Source organism: Drosophila guanche, unplaced genomic scaffold, assembly GCF_900245975.1.
Source record: "Drosophila guanche unplaced genomic scaffold, DGUA_6, whole genome shotgun sequence".
Classification (NCBI taxonomy): domain Eukaryota; kingdom Metazoa; phylum Arthropoda; class Insecta; order Diptera; family Drosophilidae; genus Drosophila; species Drosophila guanche.
Genome location: NW_022995746.1, coordinates 4,564,944 through 4,590,810, shown reverse-complemented (window position 1 = coordinate 4,590,810; position 25,867 = coordinate 4,564,944). Strand labels below are relative to the sequence as shown.

The window sequence follows — 25,867 nt, the reverse complement described above, 5'->3', positions numbered from 1 at the left end:
GATGCCGCGAGCTCTTCATTCGCCACCGATGCGTGTGGCTATATCTGAAAGTACATATACGAATACGAGAACGAATACGATTGAGGCCCAGGGCATGGAAGGGTGCCACGTGGCCTGGCAATAACCATAACCGGGGAGGGAGACTTTCAGAGATATTAACTTCTTTCCTTTGCTATTTTGTGTTTATTTTTGTATGCGATATGAGGGGGGACTTTAAACAACGCGGCTAATTATCACCCCAAAAAGAGAAACTCATTTCCTTTCAGCATTTGCTTTGCTTTTCCATTAACAAAAGTTGAACATTTATTGTTGTTGCTGTTATGATTGTTGTTTTCCTTTTTGGCAAATTATTGCTTTTCCTTTTCAGAAATTTTCACCATCCTCCCACCCGACTTTTACCCATGTTTCCCATGTTCCTTCCCATTTAATAAAATCGAAGTAATGTTTTCCCTCATCGCCTTTTCTTTTTTTCGGTGGAGCCCCTGGAGTCCCGTCCCCGCTTTGATTAGCGAAATTAGCGACAGACGCGATTTTCTCGAGTGTTGAAGTCGCGGGTGTGGCCGGAGGGGATGTTGGGTCGTCTGCGGGGTGTATATTTTCCTTTTGAAAAGGGGGAGGAAGTGCCCCATGTTCAGGGGTCAGAGTGAGGGTGGATTTACCCAAAAACTTGAGCGTTGAGTTAATTAGTAAAATTGTAGCTTCAGATAGCAACCGAATAGAAGTTTTTAAAGCAATTTACAAGCGTAAATTGTAACTTTTTGACTTTTGTCTGACTGTGTCTGTCTGTGGGACTTTGTGTGTGTGAGTCAGTATGGATGGCCCTTTTGGACTAGAGATATGAGCGTGACTGTTTCGGGTATAGTGTGATAAGAACTATTGCCATTTGCATATTTAAAGCTAAGGTTGGGAAGAAGAATCATAGCCATAATTTCTTATACAAATGCTCTACTTTTTATTGGGTTTTGTTTTATGTTATAGTGCCCACGACAATCCGATCTCTAAATGCACGACTAACGACCATCTTCCATCTCTAATTGAGAGTCAACTAAACGGGAAAGACTCTCTCTTGTAATTTGTATATGATGTCATTGAGCTGGCATCTAAGCGGTTCTTTGGGGCATGCAACGGATAGGGGTAGGATGGGTGGAGCAGCCAGCGCGTTTTGCTATTAATTTGAGCTTAGTTTCAGTGGCGCTCAAAAACACTCAGACAGATGAAAGCTGGCAAATTAAAGTAAAAGTTGGGTGTATAGCCACGCCCACTCAATTATGCAACGCACCACACACACACACACACACACAGCACACACTCACACACAGATATACAAACACAAAATGCACGTTTGCATGTGTTTGCATTGTTGTTAAATATTTCGTTTCCGTTGGCACAAGTTGGCAGGACTGAGGAGTGAGGAGTGAGGGCTGGTTCCTGCTTTGGTTGCTTGGTATGCAAAACGAGGCACTGCCAGTGTCAGGAGTTCTCGTCCTGCGTTCGTAATAGTTGCCACAGCAGGAGGATCTGTAGCAGTGGCAGCCCAGGAACAACGTATGCCTCCTCGACACTTGTGAGTGTACTCCTATTTGGGCGGGTAGCTTGCAGCAGGGTGGGCCTGTCCTGGTTCCTGGCTCCTGGTTCCTCTTTCCTGGCACGCACACTTGGCAAAGTCGAAAATTCAATTTCCTGTTTTTCGTGTTTGTATGTGAGAGAGCGAGGCAAACCTCTCTGTAGATTTTTTTTGGGTTGGCGTTTTGCATTTTGCATTTTGCATTGTATTCGACTTACATTTTGCATGCCCAGCGTGAAGTGTACTGAAGGCAAAGGCGAAAAGGGAACAATACTTGGATGGTGCAGGAGAGCCCAAAGGGTTAGCTTCCAAGATCTTCTCGGTGGGAGCACACACGCGAACCACTTCCGGTTTGGTGTGGCATGTGCGTGTTGCCACGACCACCATCCCCCGCTCTGCCACCCTTCCTCTCTCTCTCTCTCTCTGCCGCACTGTCGCCCTGTGGAAGTGTTGGCAACGTTTGCCAAAACAATTGTTAGCCCTTGACGCTAAAGTCAGAGACCAGCAGGCGTCGCAGCACTTTTCAATGCAATTTCTGTATTAGAAATTCATTTCCACAGCAAACAAGAGAGGAGCGCAGAAAGCAGTAGGGCCAGGCCGACGTGGCACGGAGCTGTGGCAGCAGCTGCTCGGGTGAAGCTTGCCAAACGGAAGCCCTGCTATCAGCACGTCTGGCAAACGCAAAGAGTTGTCCTCCGAGTGCAAAGAGTTGTCGTGGATTTAAATTTACTCTTGTCATCCAGAAAAGGCCAAAAGCCAGCGAGGACTGAGACGAGGCAGAAGTCAGCGTCGCACAGAGGCTGAGAGGCCAAAGATGCCACGCCTTTTGCCGCTAACTCGATTTGCAATAAATTGTCCACCATTTCCCATCACATTCTTTTCGCACAAACGAAATTTGAAATGCAAATATGGGCATACAAATTATATCAAAGTATATTAATTTCCAACTGAAGTCTAATCTTTTAAGTCTTCAGTTTGCCATCCTAGAAGTACTTGTAAGAAATAGAAATATTGCATATTTATTACCAATTTAAATCAATTTATTTATTTGAATTGTAATGTTTACTTTGCCATGCTTGTCATGTGCCGCAGAATAGAAATTCCCCTTGAACACATGAAATGTGCGCACTCGTGCTTAAAGCTGGCGGAGCTATATTTTCTTTTAATATCGACAGACGCCGCAGGACAGGTAACTAAGGCAGTAAATGACAGTAAATGATTGAACTGGAGCCCTCGCCCAGGCCAGTGACAAAGTAAGACTGCTTACGTGACCCCCATGGAATCCATGGAAGTAAGCCAAGCCCCGAGACTAGGAGCACGAGCAGGACCAGGTCCCACATGATTTCAAATTCCGTGCAGGTAAAATTTCTGGCGCTCAAGATTGCAGCCAGAGAAGGAGCCACAGAGCCACGAGCCAAAGCCATGAAAAAGTGAGAAAGCAATTCAGATTACTGCAGGAACGGACAGGAAAGCTGCAATGAATTGAGCTCGAAGAGGAGCTGGCTAAAATATGAAATATAACTGCGGCAAGGTACGGAAGCGGCCGAAGAACAATGCAGGGGGCAGGAGCACGTGACTGGCCCCGGATTTGGCCTCCCAAATAGCTAGCGTATTATTCATCATCATCATCATGGGTTCGAATGCCAGCAAGCAGCAAGCAGCAACCACTATCCACTACCCACTACCCACCATCCAACATAAGCATCCTCCTCATCGACAGGACAACCATTAGCTAGAGGATGCTTCCTCTTGCATTCCCCAATTGCAGCCCCGGACTCGGGAGTAAAAACTCACGCTCGAAATCGCCGCCATTGTTCGTGGATGAAGAACTATAATACAGCTGTAATACGTGATGGCGATTTGGCTGTCATTATTTTTGTGTGCCAAGTGCAAGGGACATTTCCAGCGTTCACTGTAATCAATGAAAATTTCACAAAAAAAGGGACTACGAGAGATAGTGGTGGATTTCCACAGCAAGTTAATTCTATGATTTTCAACAATGCCATCGAAATTGTATAGTGTGAAGTGCATTGACAACGCTGAATGGTCCCCGATGGGAACAGGAAAAGGACGCGAAATATAAGCATTAGCCACGTTGCCAAATTTCAAGAGGACTTAGTTTCGACTCAAATTACTTGCAAGTTTTTTCTAATATTTCCCCTCGGTGCCTAGAGCATCGAAAGTCATATATCAAACAACAAAATTGGTCCTCGCAAATCCCAGTAAAATGACAAAATAATATAAATAATTTTGCTGCCACACAGGCCTGGCCAATTTCTTAGTAGAGAAATACAACCAAGGAATGCCCGAATCGTAGGTCTAAATGCTACGCATATTATTTTTTTTTTTTTGCATGCGCTGCACAAACAAAACGTATAAATTCATGAGCACCAAAACCGATTTCGTTAAGCCGCTAAATTGCCTAAACTCGATGAAGGAACCAAAACCACAGAAAATGAAACGAATAATAAGCACAGAAACTGAGAGAAAAAATTGGAAAATCGAGCCGAGTGCAAATACTTGGTGCCGGCTGCTGTTGGAGAGGGGTTGAGAAGGGTTCCTTCCACACACTCACACACCGCAACAAATAGATTCGCCAATACACACAGATACACACACAAATATAAATACAACAAGATAGAGCCGGGGTGGGTTGAGTGTATCGAATGAAACGTATTCATTAGTCAGTGGAAATCTTTACGAAATAATTTAATTTAAATTCAATATTTTATTATAATTTGAAACACTATTTTCGAATATATTTATATACGAATTTGTAGTTTATGGAATCAAGAACATTTTCCTCTTACTGTTACATGCAACTTTGGTAGCCCAATGTACCCTTTCACACACACTCCGCGATTGCTGGGCATATTAAAAGGGCGCCAAGGCGCAGGCATAAAAATTTCATCGATTTCCGGTTAAAGGCAAATATTGTAGCCATAAATATGAGCTGACTATAAATATCCAAGGAATGGAGTAAGGGCTCTCCCAAACATGGATGAGTATGTGGTGGGGGGTGTGCGTGCGTGCGGGTTAGGGCTAGGGGCTGCCGGGCGTGGCACTTTCACGCCAATGTGGCGATAATGCGATTGCTTTCGGCTTTGGATTTGGTGCGCGCGATTACATTTCGATTTGATTTCGATTTGCCTTTGCATCTACGTCAACGACGACACACAACGACATCGGAGTCGACATCGACAATTTTTATTTTCANCCGTTGATGGCAGAGACAAAATTTAAATTGTTTTTGCCAACGGCTGAAAGCAAATTCTAAATAAAGCGAAACGTGACAGCCGCATGTTCCACGCAATCCAATTGCAACGAATCATGGATGAGCTACAAAGAATACAGTTGAAAGATTTTGAGAGCGTGGACTGAAAGCTTGTTGACATTTGAGAGCAAGATTTAAATATGCCACCTGCCTGGATTGCTCTATTTTCATTTTAAAATGAAAACAAACTCGTTCAATCAATCGAAGAAATCAAACAAACATTTCAATTGATTCTTAACAAATATAGGAAATTCACGATTGTTGCCAAAAATGCATTATTTTCCGTGGGATGCGAGAACCGATGTATCCATTCAATTCATTTGGAGTTCACACTTTTGGCACGCATATTTGTTTACCACTTGGATGTGCAACAAAAGCACAGAGTTCTCATACCATGTTTAGACTTTTAGGCAAATTGCAGAAGCAGAAACCAAATCAAAACCAACAGCACTCGAACCTAAGCCCCCACTCAAACACAAACCATAACCAAAAACAGTTGGCGGCTTTGACTGCTGGGCAACCAATACGACTAAGTGCCCGGGAGGCAATCACATTGCCATATTCCGATTCCGAATCCGATTCGGATCCGCATTTGTATTTATGCATTGCATCGCGGGTAAACAACAAATTGCCATTTGGCCATCGAACAAAGCCTCAGCGGGACGCCCAGCGGTATTAAAATGTCCCCTGCTATACAACAACAAAATGAAAAGAAAACCTTTATAATAAACAGAATGACTGCATTGTAAGTGCAGCATCAAGCGAATTTCATTTGCATTGTCAACGCAGCCACTGGAATATAGTTTTAAAGAGGAAACGGGATGTGTAGAGAGAAAATGCATATTGCATTAGCCAAATAAATATTTGTGAGAGCAATGAATTAATCCGTTAAAGTGCGTATTTAAAATTATTGGAAAATAATATTTGACTGGACTCTGTAGTAGTTGTAAAGCATATCCCACCCTTTCTGTGGTTACAAACAATTTCAAAAGAATGAAAAAAATAAAAAATTCTCACGAAAACCCTGCCAGAAGGGAATACTTTTGATGTGCTATTTTTCCCCCTGCAAGTGCAAGTGGCTAATTGATTTCGTTGTTATGTTTAGAGAACCCTCTAGCTTTGCAATGTACAAACAATCTTCATGCAGCAGCATTTTCAGAGAGCTGTAGCCCCAAGGGGCTTTCAATTAAGCATGCGCCCCGTTGTTTGTCGTTGGAAGCTTTTAAATCAAAGCCAATCGTTTATCAAGTTAGCGGATCATACAGACATATATGTATTTGTGAATGTATGTGGTGCAAATAACACTCAAATTTGTATTTATGAGTTTTTTTATTTTTAAAACCTAAAATTTAATGAGTTCCATCCTTAAACACACGCGGGACAGACGGTCGGACAAACTCACAGAAGCCACAGGCACTGGCGAGGGCTTAAAACTGATTAAAATGAATGACGTTAAGCGGCGGGCATATTTTAATTATTAAATGCTAATTAATATGTTTTGTAAAACCACAAAAGCAACAACACCAGCAGCAGAAACAACAAAGGCAGCAGCAGCAACAGCAGGGAAAGGAGTGGCAGCTGCTTCGCTATTAACATTTCATAATGAGTTTTGCATTTAATTTTGTCAAAGCGTACTAAGCTCTGTTGATAGGCGTAAAGTGTATCCACCAGATACATGTGGCAAACTATTGAGACAGACTGTAATTAATTTGTTTGTTGACTTGGCAACACACCCGAGAGGACAGGGAGAACTTCACTTCACTCCACACTTTCTTCCAGGCCGAATACGAGTAGATGTGTGAGTAATTTGCGGGCTGCTCGTCAACTTTCTTTGCATATCTCACAGCTGTCAGAGACCGAAAAGTGTTGGCTTAGTTTTTGATGTTTTATGCGGGACAAAGCAGACATCGAGTGAGAGAATGCCTTGAGGATAATTCACCAAGGAATTGAAAACTCAAGTTGTTGGGGATGTTCCGGGAAACAGATAACTTTCGAATTTCTTCAACAAAAATATGGAGTTTACACAGAGAAAGGATTCTCCTGCAGATACCATATTGGAAAATGGTTACTCGAATGAAGGCAAGAAGCAAAAGTCTGTTAAGAATTTAAAATGATTATTCAAATTAAATTGCATTCAATATTCTGTTGAGTTACTTTTCCAGAACTCTTTTCGAAGAACCTAAAGAACCCATTCCAATGTGATAGCCTCTGATTTATGCATCACATTAATATTTAAATGTCTCCATTGCCAGGCGGCTTAGGCGTCAAGAAAAAATTGAAACAAAAAGCAAACATTACCATCCCCAGTGCGCAGATCCGATTCAAAGCCAACTCTGAGAGACGACTACCCATGCAATCCATTAAACGTTATCAGCCAGTGACACAGTCCTGCCACAGTTCTGCCACCAAGGCTCATTTCCCACACTCCACCCTCTTGCGACTGTTTACGCACATTTGTCTTGGCCCAAAGGGACGGGACAACTTTTTGAGGGCTAGCCAAACTAGAACTACACACAGAGGCAGAGGAGGCAAAGGATGCTAAAGGGTTTTCGTGCCGCCTTTGGCGAAATTCAATTATAGCAAATCGCATGCAAATGAGTTCTGGCTCGGGGAAGGTGCCTGCTAAAGTTAAACAGCAAAAGGTGGGGGCTGGGAGCACCCTCGAAACGTTTTCAATTTCCAAATTGCATTTCCTTTTCTGGTTCATCCCACTCTCTGTCTATCTCACACTCTTTGGTGCACAGACACATATCGTATGCACATCTCTAGCATGCTTTGCATTTGTTGGGGTTTTGTAGCGTTTGCTTAACTCCATTAAGGATCACACCTCTGCTGCCCCTGCCCCAGCCCACACTTTGTCCAAGTCATTATTCATTTTTAACTTTGTTATTTTCGCCTCGTCTGCAGAATTCAATTTAGGTTTCTAATTTAATTTTGATATTCTATTTTTTGTTGTATTTTTCGCACTCTGGTAAAAACACGAAAATATTTTTGCCAGCGTAGTTTTTTAATTAGTTGGATAAAACTGCCATTGCCGGCCGGTTGCCATAATTATGAATGAATATGCATACATATATGCATGTGCGTGTTTTTATATATGTATGTGTGTACTACATATATGTATATGTATTTGTATATTTTCATTATAGTTTGCAGTTGTAGGCGAAAATAAAGTTTGAGTTGTAGACAAGCCTTGGGACTTGGGCTCTAATTAGTTTTGTGCATTATTTTCAATTGTCTGACATGGTGTCATGAACATGATATTAAATATTAAAGCAGCCTCAACGGAAGATACAATTTAACTTTTATTAGTCCATTGAGTGATGCGTTTGTTTCATTTATTCAACTAACAGTATGAAAAGTGTTTCGTTGGAGGCAAAAGCTTTCGATTTCCTGCAACATTTATACATGAAATAATTGCCAACAAATTGTCAGCTCATTTTTAAAACACAATTTCCCCCCACAAATGCAGCTTAAGTCGAATACATAGACACAGCTAGGCACACACGGTTATGTGCACACCCACACATGTAGATTGGTGCGAATGTGGCCCTCGAATTGCCAGCTAACTGCACAATTTTCAATCAACTAAAAATGTTTAGAATGGCTTATATTCATTCGCCAACCGATCGAACTATGGTACATCCACATCGTCCTGCTGCTGCTGTTGCCTTCCCTTGAAAATGTGTGCCACAGATTGAGTTGAAAAAATCCCATAAAATAAAAATGTCACAAAAATATCGAGGGAGAAAGAGAGACAGAAAAGCTAGGCAGGAACAAAGAAAAAATGGATTTGTAATGGCAGATTGCAGACCGATTCTTCAGATACACTTTCCGATATTTAGTTTCCATTGACCTTACATGAAATAATCGTCCAGTGTGTATCATATTTGGATAAGCTAATAAGAAATGTACAAAACAAAACTTGGTCATTCGTGCTAAAAATAATACCCGAACTACCCGCAGAAAGGGTACAACGTTTGGCACAAGACAGACAGAAGCAAAAGTGAAACAAAGAGAGTGAAAAAGAGAGGGTAGCAATGGAGCATTAGAGAAAGGCAGAATGAAAGGGAGACCCTACATTGAAGTAAGAGGAGGGCCTCCTACCACGTTTGTTGCGCGTTAGGGAGGCGCATGAAATTGCCATTTCCAATTAACGCCATTGCAAAAATAGTTAAATGTTCACAGAACGATGCAGCAGCTACAGCAGCAGGACCCACACTGACAACTTTGTATGGCTGAAAACAACAACAAAAGCAAGGCCAACAGTCGGACTGGAACAGAACCAGGGGACTGGTGGGGCGGAGGAGGCAATGGTGACAGTGGTCCACCAGTGGCTGGCATTGACTACGCTCTACGACACCGACACCGGCTCCAACTCTTGGTTGGGTTCCCATTTTCGGTTTTTGGCCACCAGCACCTGTTCCCATTCCACTTCCAGCTTGGCAATTTTCGGTTACTGCTCGTACAGCGAGTGGCTCACTGCAGCATTTTTCCCGTCCATTGCTGTTGCAGTTAGCGGTATGTGTAACTAACTCTATTAACGAAGCGGACACGGAAATACACACCCACACACACCCACTCACACACACACACACACTCGCAGAAACCCGCTCAAAAGAACAAACTCGAGTGGGAGCGAGGCAAATGACACACTGCGTGGCCTGGAGACACATGTTCGCTTGTCCTGATGTGGAGTTCCTTTTGGAGTTTATTTGATTATTTTTGGCATCGATAGACAATCCATGGGAAAGTTTTTGGAGCTCTGAAAGTTGTGAAGTATCTACACATTAAAGGCCTCTGTAGTTTATTTCACATTTAGTCATTTTTTGTGTCTCCGTTTTTCAGCTAACTCTTCCTTTCGTTTCTAGTAATTACAGAACAAATTCCCTATCTGTCGTATCTATCTTGCCACTGCTCAACTCAACTATGGCGCACACTGTCTCCCTCGACTGATTCCTGTCCTGCGGCAGCTCTGGGGAAAACACACACCGAAAAAAGGGGAAACTTGCTCCCATATCGCACTCTATTTGGACCCCAGCAGCGATGTCATGTTGACCGAATTTCTCGTTCATGTGTTGATAACGTTTGACCGTTTTTAAATGTCTGCCTCGACACCACCCACACCAACTCGACCAGCCCCAACCCCAACCCCAACCCAAGCCCATCCTAACGCAGTTCTCATATCTTGTGGCATCTCTGTTACTCTCGTTGGGGACATCCGGCATCCCGTTCTTTGCACGTTTCTATTGTGTGCGCTGTAACTGCGTTTAAAATGCGACTCGATTTTTATCGATTTAATCAAGCGGCTACTGCTGTTGTTGCGCCACTGCTATCCCCAACTCCCCACCTAGCAGCAATGGGGACTTACACTCTTTTTTTTTGCATAGCTCCGCTCCGACCCGCGGGTATACGAGACCAGAACGCCAGCGATTTCCATACGTAATTGCACTGTAATTGACAATTTATTGTGTCAATCGCAATCGAGGCGCAATGCCGCATCGCATTCAGAGCCCGATTCCGGGTGGTGCGGTGTGTGTGCCACGTTTAATTAACAAGGCGACAACGATGCCAACGGTTAACAGGGGAGTCGCGGCGGGGGTTGGTAGTCAGGATTGGGTTTGGGGGGAAATTTAATCTGTTTTTTAAAACGAGCGCTGGATAAGTTGAAGCAATCAAGTGGAAAATCAGCAATATCGTGCCCAGTACCTGATCCGGTACAATCTGCTGCAGAATATTGCGTGGTAGAAAAAGGGATTAAATTGGGATTAAAAAACTGTAGTTTGCTTCGTCGGTGAGAGATTTTTTTCTCTATTTCGTTGGCTTTTCTTGAGTTTACTTCCATGTTTACCTGAATTGGAATATCTGCTACATGCAAGACTTTAAAACACATTAAGTAGATCAAAGTTTTCCTTGCTCCAGCTGCAAATTGGTTTGCCACATCATAAGTTTTGGCATCCGCAAGGTAAACTACTTTAGCTGGACTTTATTTTCTCTGAAGTTGCCACTAGTAAGTCCGCCTAATCCTGGCTTACCTTTAAAACAAAGAGCAGTGCTAATTTATGGCCAGCCTCCATATCGAAGCTAATCAAAGGCCATCAAGCTGGAGGCTTACTAAACACCACGCTAATAGTGGCTTCCGACCAGGATTTATGTTCGGGCCGTTGGGCATCAAGGCATCAGCGCAGGCTCATCAGCATCCATCTTCGAGGCGTGGCCCTCGTACAGGGTCTCTAATTGGCCAAAGACCACGGGAAGGGTCTCTGCCTCATACTCCAGTGTTGATTAACGTGCCCACCAATTACGCGGCCCATATATATCGAGAGTAAGAGAGGGGGAGACGGGGATGGGCACCCATATCGACATGGCCAGTGATAAAGTGTGCGTAACAAAAGCTAATAATTGCCAAGGCAACGTTGCCGGCCACGTTGAAAAGTCTCGTCTACCCATGCGGCGTGCCGTGGCTTCTCCTTCTGCCTCTTCTTGTGTGTGTGCTCTTTGAGTGGCCAAAAACTTTGGCATCATAATTTATAGCTGCGTTAAACAAGCGAGGATAACAAATTAATTTTGTCTGCAGGACCACCAGCAGTAGCTGGAGTTGGTTGGTGCCTGGAGCTGGTGCTGGTGCTGGAGCACGAAAAAAACCGCATCTCAGGACGATGGCAGGACTTATGAGCACGACGTTTACTCTCGAATTTCTTAGTTGGGCCAATTAATTTCGAAAGTCAGCAACGTGGCCCAGAACGTGCTCTCCGGCTGGCTCTCTCTCGGCCTGCCCTTTTCCGTCTGTATGTGTGTTTGAGTTTGGGTTTGGCTGCCTCGTAAATCTTAGCGAACGAAAAGCAAAATTCCTACGCACTCTCACCAGAAACACACTCGCGAATGCCGCTCATAAATATAAGTTCCAATGGCCGGCCACCCCCGTCCACAGATTTGGTGGCAATCGAAGTTGGTGGCATAGCCTAAAGGAAGTATTTTAGACTCGAATTTGCAATGATATTATAGTATATGTTTAATAGTATTCATCATACATATGTACATTATCCATCCAATATGAATTATCACAGATTTTTCCACGCTAGAGGGCACCCACGAGGCGACTCCCTGACCCTCCCAAAGTTCATCCACACCCATTGGCTTGTTATTCCACCGTTTGTGGCCATAATAGCCATTGTTTGCGTGTGACTTTCTCCCCCTTTCCACTGTTCCTGAAATACGTCAAAATATTTGGCATTCGATTCTCCAACGATTTTGGAACCCAAATCGGAACCATGGACCCAAGCTCTAATATTTACGAGTGCGCCTGGAAATGCCCTGCTGTTGTCGCTGTCGTCGTCGTTGTTCTCTGGAATCCCTTACCTTACCCCTTAAGTCATAACTATGCTGCTCCATCTAATCGCAACTTTTGTTCTGTTCTGTTTTGTTTTGTTTTATTGTCGCAGGAACAGAATGGCACCCAAGCAAAACACATAAATCTCGCTCTTGACTTTAACTTGTACGTGAAAGAGACGCAACGGGATGCCACAGAGAGGGATGCCGAATATGCGCGTGTGTGTGTGTGTGTGTGTGTGTGTGTGTGGCCCCCACAAAGGTGTTGATAACGTTGTTCTCTGCTTGCCGGACCGAGCTGTACATCTTAATCGTAATGCAAAAGTTGTCAAGTTGATATGCAAACGAAAAACGTGCTGCAAATATTTGCTGATGTCAAATTCCTGGCCATTTTCTCCCGATTTCCATTCTTCTCCGGAATTCTGTGTGTCCTGTCGTATATTTTTATCTAATTTATGAGCCTGTCCCTTATAGGTTGGAATGTCTGAATCGTCTGATTTTAGCTTATTTTTTGAGGTCGGGGCTTAAAGGCAGCTTATAAGCTATGGGGTTTCATGTAATAAGTAGACGATTTAAAATCTGCTATTAGAACAAATGAAATAGAAATATTTTTATTTTATTTTATTGTATATTAATCCAATTTGGTGTATTTGCGGTTTTCAGTGTCAGGTTTTTGTATAGAGAGTAGACTTTTCATAGAAATCATCCTGCCAAAAATTGCAATTATTTCTTATTAAATTAACATTTTTGTTCTTGGCACTTACCATTGTGCTCCAGGCACATTCTGGCGCAGCAGGAAATTCTCTGTGGGTGTTAAGTGGATGTTCATAATATGCTGTTCCACATTTTGTTCAACTCACCGAAAAGTTGTTCTATCTCTATGGCTTTTTTGGGTGGACCTCCCATTATACAAAATATGTCTATGGTATCTCCATCCTCCATACCCATTGACTGTGGTGTCTCCGTTTCGTTGAAGAATCCTCCGTTGTATAGATATCGTAAACAACAGCCTGGGATGCCAATATCTTTGGCTGTTACAGCTTTCAATTTCTTAAAATTGGAGTTTTCTTTCATAAGGAATGCGCGTTCTACACCATAATCGTTAAAACAATGGTGAACCGCCTCCACTTTTATTAGGATTCGTTTGACGAATTTCGAATCCTTTTTCTGCGTCATTTAAAACAAAATTTCTATCCTTTTTTCCTAGACTCGAATTCAAGTATTTTACGTTCGACTGCTCGACTCGGAATGAAATATTCGTAGATGGAAAACAGTCAAATGAGGTTTAAGAAAAAGCAAACGCTCCTTTTCCATTAATATTATGGAACATTAAAAAATCAACACGGCACAGTATAGTATAGATTTCACTGCTTTTTCTTGTCTCATTCCACATTGCTGCTGTGGATGTTTTTTGTTTCAAATCAACTCTATTCGGGGCGGTGAATTTCGCATAGTTTTTTAATTATAGGAAAAATCAAAAGCGCAGAATGGGCCAAATCTCAACTTTTGTGGAGGGAAACAGAGCGTTACAGATTTAGCCACAAAATCAGGCTAGAAGGCTTGTCAGTAAGTCATGCACACACACACACACACACACACACACACACGATACTCATCCACACTTGTAGCTAGCATTAATCCACATCCGAGTTATTATTCATGCTGATTGTATGAACATTTCAGCTTTTATGTGAACCGTAAAACTTTACTTCCTGACTTTTCATCAGGCCCAGCGGCCCTCAACCTGCCACACCTGAAAGGGCTTATGGTCTTGTGGGGTGGTGAGGGGAGGGAATTATCCTGCAGATACATATGTAGATACTCTAGATATCCCCCCTTGGTTCTGCAGAGTGCATCCCTCTTCGTATCTATACCCTTTCAGAAAGTATAATGGATCGAGCATCCACGCATTTGCGATCCCTTGACATGTCCCTAACTCCGTCTTCATAGGAAACTTATTAGCTACTAAATCGAGCTATTGAACAGACAATAGCAAGTCGATGGTCGCTCCAATCGATGGATATGCCAGGGTAGAAAGAATTTCGCCCCGAAGCAACTCTTGTTGGCTGTAAAGTTAAGAACATTTTCAATTTCCAACATTCAGCATGGCACAATATTTTTACCCCTATATGTGTGCGTGTGTGGGTATGGGCGAATAGTTTTTTAGTAATTCCAGTTACAGTTTGGCCAGCTATACCACCAGGTACCACTCGTATGACTTTGGTTACAAAAGGCTTATTCACACACACACACACACATCGAGAGAGAGAGAGAGAGAGAGAGAATGAGAAGGACTCTGTGTAGTTGCTTCCGTTTCCGTTGGCAACTTTGTCCTTTCATTGCAACGGTGAGCGAGGGATGCCAGTACCAGCCCTGCTCTGCCCACTCGGCTTAAATATCATTATTATTAACCCTGCCAACTGGTTCTGTGTGTGTGTGTGTGTGTGTGTGTGTGATTGTGTGCCACTTAACAGGCCGCCAACTCGGCTTCGGTCTGTGCTTGAGCCGAGCGAGTCCTGGGGCTGAGTAGCCCAGACATTGGTTAGGTAAATTATACTTACGGGTAATGCCGCTGCACCTTCCTCGCCACGTCCAACCTGAGCCCGAGCTTGAGCGAAAGTTATGCCTCGTTAAGGACCGGCACTTCCTCCAGTCTCCCACCCACTCACTCACGTAGTTGTTAAATGCCACGTTTCACTTGAATAATTGAGAGCGATTAGGCCAAAAACTTTTGCATTGATTAAGGTTTAAGTTGGCCAAACATTTGCGCAACATTTCTCCCCCACAGCCACAGCCAGTGGAAGCGCCAGGAACCAGCGGCTGTCATTGTTTTCTATGGTCTCGACTCTAGACTCGTGTGTTGGCTGTGTCTATTGGCATTCCCATTCCGAGTACCTGAGGTCCTGCTCCACCTTTGTGTCATTTGCTATCAGCAAATGTTTAAATATGCATTACGTGTGTTATTCTCATGTTCAGCAGCACTTGGGGATTACCCGGAGAGCTGTAGATGAAAGTCCTAGGTAGCCGATGCTCCCCCAAACCAAGTCTGGGTCCTGTAAAAATTTTAACACTTTTGGGAATTTCCAACCGAGTGCAGCAGCCCCCAACCCCCTACAACTTGTTATGAGATCTTCAAACAATCTAAAGCCAGAACAAGAAATACTTGCCTGAAGTTGGCTTTCAAAACATGAGGAACAGCATAAGCCTGTAACCGTATAGATATCGATTTTAGGCATAGGGGAAGCGGAGAGACCAGGAGTGGATTGTGTGAACAGTTACGTTACACTCTCAAAAGTCAAAAGCTCGGGCTTGGCTCATTTTCATTTTCAGTTTCAGTTTTGTTGTGGAAATGCAGCAGGCAAGCGGAGGAGGGTGGCGCCCAACCCAAATGGCATTCGTTCTGCTGGAAAGGTTGAGTCGAGACAAACAAATATGAGCACGCTTCAGGTACTAATTACACCTGGGCCAGTCACTAATGAAGCCCAAAATGTAGTCGCAGGGCCCTCGAAAATGCCGAGCTGCATAAATTGCTGGGCGTGCAAGAGGCAGGAAGGATACCAGAAGCAGGCCCTGGCAGGACGAGGCAAGAATGTGGCCTGGCGATATGCAAATACAAATCAAATGGCAGGCAGAGAATGAAGAATGCAGGATGCAAAAACAAGCCATGCCCATCATTATGCCAGCACGGGGGAGCTGGCGGGGAACATCAACCCAACTCGCAGAAATATGCGACAGCAGCAGCCAGAGAAATGGTACGGGTGCGAGTGCGGGCACACAAAAAGAATGCCTGACAAAAACTGAGAGAGATCTCTGGGAGACACGAGGCACTGAGGCCACATTATCTACCCAGGGGTAGACAGGGCAAAGGCAAATGTCAAACGTTTTGCCAGAGCTGGAAAATGTGCATGCAAAGCTAGGCGAAAAGACCCTAACACGCCCACAGCTACGCCTTAAATGCAGCTCGCCGGCTCCATCGCCGTATGCCTCAGCTATCTCCAGCTCCATCTCCATCTCCCTCTCCTCTCCACGCTCCAAACTCGCTCTCTCTCTCTCTCCATTCGCCCCCGTCATAGCTCTCTACACTGCCTTTGTGTGCGATTTTCACAAATGCAAACACTTTGATTTTGATTTCAGAATTTTCTCCATTCTTATACGCTTTCGGATGGGTACTACGGCTTGATCAGTGGATTAAAGTGGAGTGGATAAAACTACTTACTTCTTCTCTAAAAATCTATCGTTCAGCTTATCAATGTTCCTGCTGTAAGTTTGTACGAAAGTTTGTCTTACTTCGAATATTAGAAAATAATAAACATCAAAGCATGACAATATTATTGCTACCAAAGGTATAATGACTCTGCTAGGGTATCTAAATGTCCTTCCACTAGCGCAACTTATATTCCTCAGTTTTTTGTTGTTCTCTTTTTTTCTCTCCTTTCTCCTGTCTCCCACGCCAGCAAAGGAAGAGGATCAACTACTGCCACTCACATTCGCATTCACACAGATACTCGCATTTAAAAGGGCAATGTCTATGGGTGGCTGTGTGTGAGTATTATTTATGTTCTACGCTAGAAATCTATTTGCACCGCACCACAAATCTCAGCTCAGCGAGCCCAGAGTGAAAAAAGAAGACAAAATAATGGATAGATGGAAAAGGGGCAACGGAATGGGGCCATGGATTGGCGAAGGCAAATCCATTCAGAGGCAGGCAGGCAGGCATCGGACAACGCATCGCATTCGCATTAAATCGAAGTCGTTCCCATGACTGCACCACCCACACACACACACAACACACAAAGAAAACAGCACAAACACATAAACTTTAGAGCCATTTGGCAGCGGAATTGTATGAGAAGCCCAAAACTTGGAGCCTCGGAGGTGCATTCGTGAAATACTTGCTGCTGCGACCAGCTACTGTGGGAGAGATATCTCTGCATTCCATGGGAAAATGCTTCGGCTCGAGTTAGTGAATATTTCAAATATTATTTAGGTATTGCTTACAGCAAGATGCAATTTGCAGCTAACAAGCATTTGCATATTTTGTATATACTTTTATATTTTTAATGTTTATTCGAGCTTTAGATAGCTTCACGGCAAGAATCACGCGAGCATCTCAGATCGAAGCCACCGGCTTGTGCAATTCCAAGAGATTTCATATTGGGGCAGATTCCCTCTCTGTGGGCCATATTCAATTCGATATATTTCTGTAAACATTTCAATTAAATACTCTTAGCTCCTATGCCACATACGCACATCAGTAAATTAAGATATTCAGAATCCAGAGAATTAAAGGTACTTGGCGTTTGTTAGGGTACTCCCAAGTTCGTGTTTGTTCAGGTTTTTCCTTTGATTTCTTGTAATTCTTGTTGTTTTGTCTGTGAGACTCTGTTTGGTCTGTTTGTTTGTTGTAGTTCCAGTGGATGCTGCCTGTTGGTTATGGATTGAAGAGGGAACGAAGGCGCGGCCTCAGCTCTACCCACAGGCAGACACACACACACACACACAGCGAAACCCGACCGGGGCCAGGGCACTTGCATATCTGTGTAAATTTATGATTGCCCCATTTCCGTTTTTTACAGTCAGAACCAGGAGCAGTCCCCCGTCCCGTCCCATCCCATTCCCCATTCCCCATGCTCCTGCTGCCGCCCCTGCTATTGACTGTCTGTCTGCCTCTGGCTTCTGTCCCTTGTCCAACTCGGTATGTCTCTGAGTCCGATTCTGTCGCTGTCGCTGCCGCTGCCGCTGCCACTGGGTCCTGGTCTCTGAGTCTGTGCATGGCTGGTGGTGGTGCTCCTGGTTGCTTATCCTGTGACCGGCATTATTGTGTGACCCCCTTGGGCTGTGCTGCACTTTTCTTGCCACTGCCTTGGTCTGTGCTCTGTTCCTGTTCCAGCTCTTGCTCCTGCTCTGGTTTTATTTTTTCAAATCCAATGCCGCCTGCAGCTGACTTGCGACGGGGGCTGTGTCCTGGTATACCAAATGCTACCCACGGATTGCCACGGGTATTGACTCGTCGTGGTTCGCTGCACCAACGCTGGCCTTACCAGTTCCCCTTCCCATTTCCCATTTCCATTCCCGTTCCCATACCGGGCCACGGTTATGGCTTTGAAGCCTCTCTCACAGATCCGCAGGACCTGCAGCCCCACAGCCGTATGGGGTTTTAATTTTGACAGCTGCAGATAAATTGTTAAATGCAGGCCGGCCCCAGTCCCGGTTCCTGGTCCGTTCTCCTGCTGCTCTTCTGAGTGCTTTATGTGGGCTTACGCTTGTAGGTGTATCTCCCTCAGTGCCGCTTCCTCTGTGTGTGTATCTCTGTGTGTGTGTACTTATCTCTGTGTGGGTGGTTGCGTATAAATTTATCTGCTCGTTTTTGCTCGACCATCGAAGCCGTGTACATTTTTCAGCATTTTTCTTCCAGCTCAATCTGCCGCCCCTCCACCACCGCCTCCGCACTTTTGTTGTTTGGCATTGACAGGCGCCCATCAAATGCATCTCTCTCTTTCTCTGCCTCTGCCTCTGCCTCTCTCCCTCTCTCTCTCTCGCTGGCGAGCCTCTGGGATGCCTGATTGCAGGCGCTGGAATAAAAAAGAAGAGAGACGGACAAAAACGAGAGAAAGAACAAAAAGTAGACTGCCACTCGAAAATGCATTGTATCTATCAGTTTGTTCGCGCTCGGTCGGGCCATGAAATATGCTGGAACCGTATTTATGTCATAAATAAAAACGGCGTTAAATATTTTTCCCCACTGCTCTGTTCTGGTCTGTTCTCTTCCGCCCTGCGAATCAATTCTTTTTGCCGTGGATCAACATTTAACGCAATTTAAAAAGTTCAGCTCCATGCCACCAGGCCTTGCCCCATTCTCAACCTCATTCTGGTGCATATACATATTTATATTCGCAAATTTATTCATTTGATTGAAGTGTGTCCGAAGTTATGGTTGACGGCATGCTGTTGGAACTAAGTGGAGGAAATGCGAGTGCAAAAGTTTGCGAATTAATTGAGTTAACAAATCCTTTTGTGACAGGGGCCGCATTGGAAACTCATATCAGTGTTAGCCTAAGGAATAGGAACCTGCACTCTTTGTAGCCCTTCACTGCTGCCATTTACATATAGAATATCCCAAAGAGACATCTAGATCAAATTAGCACTCAATTGAAGTCTTTTATTTTGCTAATTTTACGATGGCAACTTAATGTTAATCAACTTAATGTGGTAATCTATTATTCGGTTCTGTCTGTTCGAACTTCGAAACCTTTTCTTCGCAGTTAGTTAATCAGTTGAATATTGATTCCCTGCCTGCCTCCCCTCAGCTGCCTCAGTTGATCTCTCAGCAGCAGTCGGTGGCAGTCTCTTCGCTTCATTTCTTATCTCTCGCTCCATTTAACTCAATTTGAGGCAACCGCAGTGCACTTTTCAGTCTTCGCATCCTCCAGGAGCCCGGCACAGCTCAGCTCCCGCTGTGTGCGACAGACTTTTGTCCTGCTTCCGGCACTATCTCACACACACACATGCATGGCACTCAGGCGAAATGAAAACTCAAACCGAAAAGAAGCAAGAAAGAAAGGAGGGAAAAGTAAGTGCAATGGGCTGCCGAAAGCCGCGTTGACATTTTCATTTAAATTATGCACATCAGTTGAACCCTTCCCTCTGGCCACAGACCAAAACATCTGAGGACCCCCTTAGCTATTGCCAAGAGAGCGGCAGCTCTGATGAAGCCAGAGAGGACCAGGGCGACAAAGACGCCGGATAAGCCAAGGTCCTGTATCCACCAGAGCGCCTCCTGATTCCGAGTCTGAGTCTCAGGATGAGGCTAAGTCTGCTGTGCCGTCTTCTTCTTCTTCTTCTTCAGCCACCAACTTTTTGTCAACGCACATTTTACAGTTATGGCAATGGCAATGGCAACTTTCTGCCTTCGTTTCCTGCCCCAAGACCTTTGTGCCCCGCACCACACCACACCAAGACCCACGCCTGAGGCATTGTCTGCAATGCAGATTCTGATTCTGATTCAGATTGAGATTCCGGTGCTCGCCGCTGCCGCTGTCGACTAATTAAAACGGAAATCCACAATGGCCCCAACCCGGCACTTCCGTTTAAGTAGAACACAAAAGTAGAAAGAACATTTTTTATGTTTTTCCTCTGTTCTCCGTTCCCGCACTCAGCTCAAAGTTTTTTATTATAATTTCTTATACTGGCAACCACCCCCCAAAAAATTTGCCAACTCGCCTGCGAGCGCCTTGAAGGACAAGTCAAAGCGCTTGTAAGCAGCCGCTAAGCCCAAAAAAAAACAGGGTGAAAAAAAACAACAATAAAAAACTTTGTCAGCCTCCGCCGAATGGTGTAAAATTAATACAAATTACGAGACAACTTGCGCTTGAGCTTTGAGCGGGAAAAGTTTAGCTAGCGACTCTGGCGCGTTACTCTGAATTATTGTCAAGTTGGCCGAGATCTTCACGGAACTTTGGTCATTCCAATGAGGCTTAGCTTTGAGCCGAACAAATATTCCATTATCTTAGTTAATGGATTGCAACTCTTTCGGGTGCTGCTGCTGTTGCTGATGGAAACCTTTCGTTTAAATTGCTGTTCATTATCGTGCAAATGTTTTGACAGAGCCAAGCCGCGGGATACGAGGAATTTCCTCAATTTTGTTGCAGAGAAACTCCCTTTTGTTCGCTTTCCCTTCCGGGCTGAACTTATCGCTTACTCCTTTTGTTATTCCGGTGCAGTGTGTGCCCTAATTAAAATTTCGTTTTAAGGTTATTGTTATTGCGCGTGAGTATCCCATCCACATATGTATATAGTTATCATGCTCTGGTTTGATGGTGCCCGAGGTGCCAACCCACACACACAGCCACTGAAACGCGTGTCAGATATGACTAATGCATGAACATTATGCAAGGATAACCTGTGGATATTCAACACCCATTTCTATCCCATTCATGCCCGTGCATAAATGGCACACAGACTCGAATTTCCCCCCTGTATTGTAGGAAGTGTAGATAATGAGGCAGTGCCTGTGGCCATGGAAAGCTTTCGTTGGGGGAATTGCTTTGACCAGCTTCGTTCGCTGTGTGTGGTCTCAATATGGAAATGCATTGTTTTCTGTTGGCTCAGGCCGCGGGCTAAAACGAGCTGAAAATGTTTATGCTGCCCGCTAGAAAAGTGTAGAGGAAATACACAGAAAACTCAACCAAATTAAGGCTGCACCTGAAGCTGAAACATGATTAGCATGACAGAGTTGCTGGCAATCAATTACACGACTCTAGTGACGAGCCTTAAATTAACAACTCGAATTGATTAACTTGGCCCTCCAGCGCAAATTCTTGCAATTAAATAAAGTTCAAGGAAGACTCGGATGAAGCACAAATGAAAATGGATGCAAAAATTCTAATTAGTTCGGAGAGTGTGGCCGTAAAATATGCTTTTACAGCTGCCTCATCATGTGTGAAACTGTCTCTTGTTTGCAGTCCTTGTGTGTGGTGTCCTTTTGCTCCTGCTGCCGCTGCTGCTACATTCAATAAACGAGGAATTTGCCACAACATGTTTAGACCATTGACGTTGCAGGCATTGAAATAAATTGGCAATTTACAAAAGCGAAGACGAGAAAGGAATGTTTCGGTGAATTGCGGCAAAAGAATTTGCTGCTCCTGCTGCTTCCAAAAATACTGAAAATAGAGACCAGAGAACAAAGTCCCTCCTCCAGCACAGGTGTTCACTGCACAGCAAAAGGAGAGAATTTGTGCTGCGTAACAAATGTGCATTTAATGCAGTTTTCTCCATCTCCCTGCCACGTCTGCAGCACAACAAAGTGGAGAGGAGAGCAGCTGGCGCTGCTCGGTGCTGCCTCTGTGGCAGTAGCAACGACAAATTACACATACGCCATGTTGCCGGCAATCATTTATGCAGAGATGGGATATACGTACAGGCGAGTAGTCAGCGCAACTGGAGCTGGCTCCAGTCAGCTTTGACTTTGGCACAAAAACAAAAAGCCTGGCCAAAAAAAAAAAATATGTTGCAACTTTGATGCAGTCGTGCAACAGGCAGCAAAGGCAGAGAGAGAACTTCGGCAACTGCTGCTGGCACTTGGCAGTCGAGCAGATTATATTGGAAAAAGTTAACTTATTGCATAATGCTGTAAATGCGCCAACCGTCTGCCATTGGCATAATGAATGAGCAGCCACTCAGAATCTGCTGCTGCTGCTGCTGCTGCTGATCCTGCATCTGCTTCTGCTACTGATGCTGCTTTGAGTCTCTATCCTTATCCCTAGCTTCCATCGCACTGCATTGCTGCATTGATTCATGACTCGCATCCGCCTCATCCGGAGCCATTTGGCGCTTCAAACCGTTCATGAATGCATCCAAGGCTGGCAGCAAACTGCAAACTGAATATGCAGATAATTTTTCACTTGATATCATCGATAACATAATTTGTTTGCACACGAAATTGGTGTGCAGTGAAAAAAAGAAAATATTATATATAAAACTTGAATTGAGCTGAGGATTCCGACTATGGGATGCCCTGTACTGGTATTTACTTTAACAGAATGAATGCACTTTGGATCCTACAGTCTCTAAGAACTAGCTCAAACTTCAAGAGTTCTCCTTCGAGAACTCTGCATCCCAAGATCCAGTCCTCTTCGTTTGCCACTTACATATCTGAAAGATGGAACACCGCAATTTTCAAATTTCCTTCGACCAAACAGCAATCGAAAATTGATGTCATCGCTGCAGAATCAGATTCTGCATTAAATCCATGTCATGATTGCTTTGCTACGAGTCCACTGGAGTTCGCAGTTCAATTCGAATTAGTTTCTAGGAGGCAGAGCCAATGAAAATGTAGTTTTTCGTTGGCCTGGGGAAATGTTCTTGTTAAATCTCTTAACCACATTTGACATAGGCACGTTCTGGCGGTGCTCCGTCCGTCCGTTTGCTCGGCTGCCTGCCTGCCACGTCAACACCTATGACACTTGGCCTGCTGCTGCTGCAGCAATCTTCTCTGCTGCCACTGCTGAGGCAGCACAAAAAATACAAATTGCAAATAAAATTGAAAATTCAGCGCACTGTCTGCCAAAATCAACATCAAGTCAAAGCCTTTTTCGGGGCAGATGTCAGTCCCGAAACCCCAAAAAGCAGAACTCCCTGGCCAGGCCATGGCTTATGCCATGCACGCAATCCCAAATGTCATGTGCTCGCAGTGCTCGGTGTTAGTTGTCGGTGCCCGGTGCTCGGTGCTCAGTGCCCTGTTATCCTGGGTATAAAATTGCGGTTGCCTATTTAATGTCTGCCAGATGCTGTCGTTGAAAATATTGTCAAGGTGTCAGTAGTAAAGTTAATTTCTGGCCTTCTAGTCCACTCGCCCGATGCCTCATCCCTGTTCCCCTCCCTAATGCCGGCTGCCTGCTGCCAGCTTCCTGCGGTTGTGGCTCGGTGGCTCTCGGTCTGTGTCTGTGTCTGTGTCTGTGTCTGTGTCTAACCACTCGGCTGTAAAAGAGCTGGAAAGCCAGTCCGGTGTCCGGAGGCTAGCCAGGATCAGCCAGGGATTGTGTGTGGGTGATGGGAAATTGGGCAGAGTGTCGTGTGTCACCGCAAAATGAGTCTCATTGGAAATGAACGTGTGCAGGTTTGCCCTCCCTGCTGCTGCATAAAAGCATTTTGGTTTCACTTCCTCTTTGATATATGCGTGGCACACCCACACATACGCATAACATATATATCCATTTCTGCATTGCAAGGGATAGCCAAAGTTTGCTCTCTGACAAATCAGTTTGCCTTTTTCCCTTTTTTTTTTGGGTGTTTCGTGTCATTTTTCGATTGATAGTTTTTCAAGCTTTCAATACGCTTTTTTTAGATGCAAATTCCTGCCGCATCTGCAGAAGCAATCAAGCTTCATTATAAAGCCAACTTCCAAAATATGCACTCAATATTTATGTAAATTCGTGGGGCTTTGCTCCGTTAAATTTCCATAATTATATACGTGAGAAAAGGGAAATGGCGGAAATACTTTTCGATGAAAGATGAAGATTGCTGAGAAAGTCCAGTGGCAAAGGGAAAATATGTGCGGCCATGAAAAATGCTGAAGAAACAAAATAAAATATAATCAAAGTTACTTGGGTTCAAAACCCATACGAACATTGGATACTCTGGGGAGGCGGCATAGTTCCAGTCCTAACAGCTTTTTCTCATGCTAATGACTCTCCTGCTACCCTGCAACACAACTTTTGAAGGCCTTTGCTGATGGACCAAGTGGCATGGCATATCGAAAGCGGAACTTGGTCGGGACCCCACTCTTGCCCGGATGCTTCTGTTGTGGTTACCAACCCAAGACGCCAGTGCAGATCTGCACTTTGCTTTCCTTTTAACCCCCCAACGTTGTTCCTGCAATGGCATTGGGCAAAGCAGAGGAACAGCATAAAGGCCAAATGCATTAAGTGGGCGTGTCTGCGTCGCTGGCATAACTTTCAAAAACTAATTAAGCCAACTTAAGTGGAGAGCTGCTTGGCAGGCGGGGGCTCCGAGATGGAGACGGGTTGCCTCCTGGTTCGTTGGTTTCGCTGCCTGGCCTACCAGGCATTTCAATCAAGCAACGCCACAAGAGACGACCTCCAGCTCAAGGCAGAGGAGCGGAGCGAGTCAGCAGCTAAAGGCATCTCTGCCCAAAAAATTCCAAGTGGGAAATGGGTGGCGCCAGAAGTGCAGATCACATTGGCTAGAGATGGGTGCGTGAGGCGTAGCTAGAATAATTATTAAAGGCTAAAAGTTAAGATAAGAAACGCTATCATATATTTCATTATATTTATTCTTTATGCGATCTGGGCTCAGGTTGAATATATCCCAACCAGAAACTAAACTTATGATCTACTATTGGATGCTCCTGCCCCAAGCACTGTCCCAATTTGCTTGTTTCCCATTTCTAATGATGAGAGGGGGGATGCCGACCTTATCTTAATTACTTTACTCGACCACCTCCAGCAGTTGACAACTTCGAGGGCTGTCCCTGCCTGTGGGTGAGTGAGTACGAGTGGGGGGAGTACACGAACACTAGAGCTGGAGGAGGGGTGGGGAAGAGAGTGTGCATTGGTGTTGATTTAGGTTCACTTTAGCGTAAAATGAATGTCCCACTTCAAATAAAAGTCGCACGCTGTAAATCACACAGCAGCAGGAGCAGATTCAGAAGGAGCAGCACCAGCACCAGCACCAGCACCAGTAGCAGTAGTCGTGGCAGGAACAGAAACAGAATCAGAAGAAGCAAAATCTGGAGGAGCAAGTGCGGGAGAGCGTTTCTCTATTTGTGTTTGTGACACTTTGCCGGCAACAAGGAGCGACAACAGCACTCGAATGCGCCGCATGAAACTGGCTTGCACTTGAGTGGCAAGTGGAGGATGACGTAGAATGGAATGGTTGATGGCGCTGGAGCTGGAGACGGACACGGAGATGGAAAACGGAGCACTTGGGAGTTGGAAAGCTGCGAGCTGGGAGCAGCCAAAAATGTCCAACGGCGACGATGTCGTTCACGATGATGACGATGATGATGACAACAGGGACAATGTCGTCCTCACTCTGGCACCACCGGAAGTGGCCTGCCGCAAGTGTCAGCGGTCGGTGGGCATCCAACACACTTCATAATTTCTTGTCAGGGGTTACCCTCGAAAAAAGCCAAACCCAAACCCAAACGCGCCGCCCATTCTGCCGCCCTTTGTCCCTCGTCC

General features: G+C 44.6%; 1 protein-coding gene across 1 annotated transcript; it reads right to left on the bottom strand.

Moving 5' to 3' along the window:
• Positions 1 to 12,798: 12,798 nt before the first annotated feature.
• Positions 12,799 to 13,401, bottom strand: LOC117582096. Its single transcript, XM_034269658.1, has 3 exons — positions 13,028 to 13,401; positions 12,932 to 12,971; positions 12,799 to 12,874 (listed from the first exon to the last, which is right to left on the bottom strand). The coding sequence occupies exons 1-3, from the start codon at positions 13,341 to 13,343 to the stop codon at positions 12,799 to 12,801; spliced, it is 432 nt and encodes a 143-aa protein (XP_034125549.1). The 5' UTR covers positions 13,344 to 13,401.
• Positions 13,402 to 25,867: the final 12,466 nt, after the last annotated feature.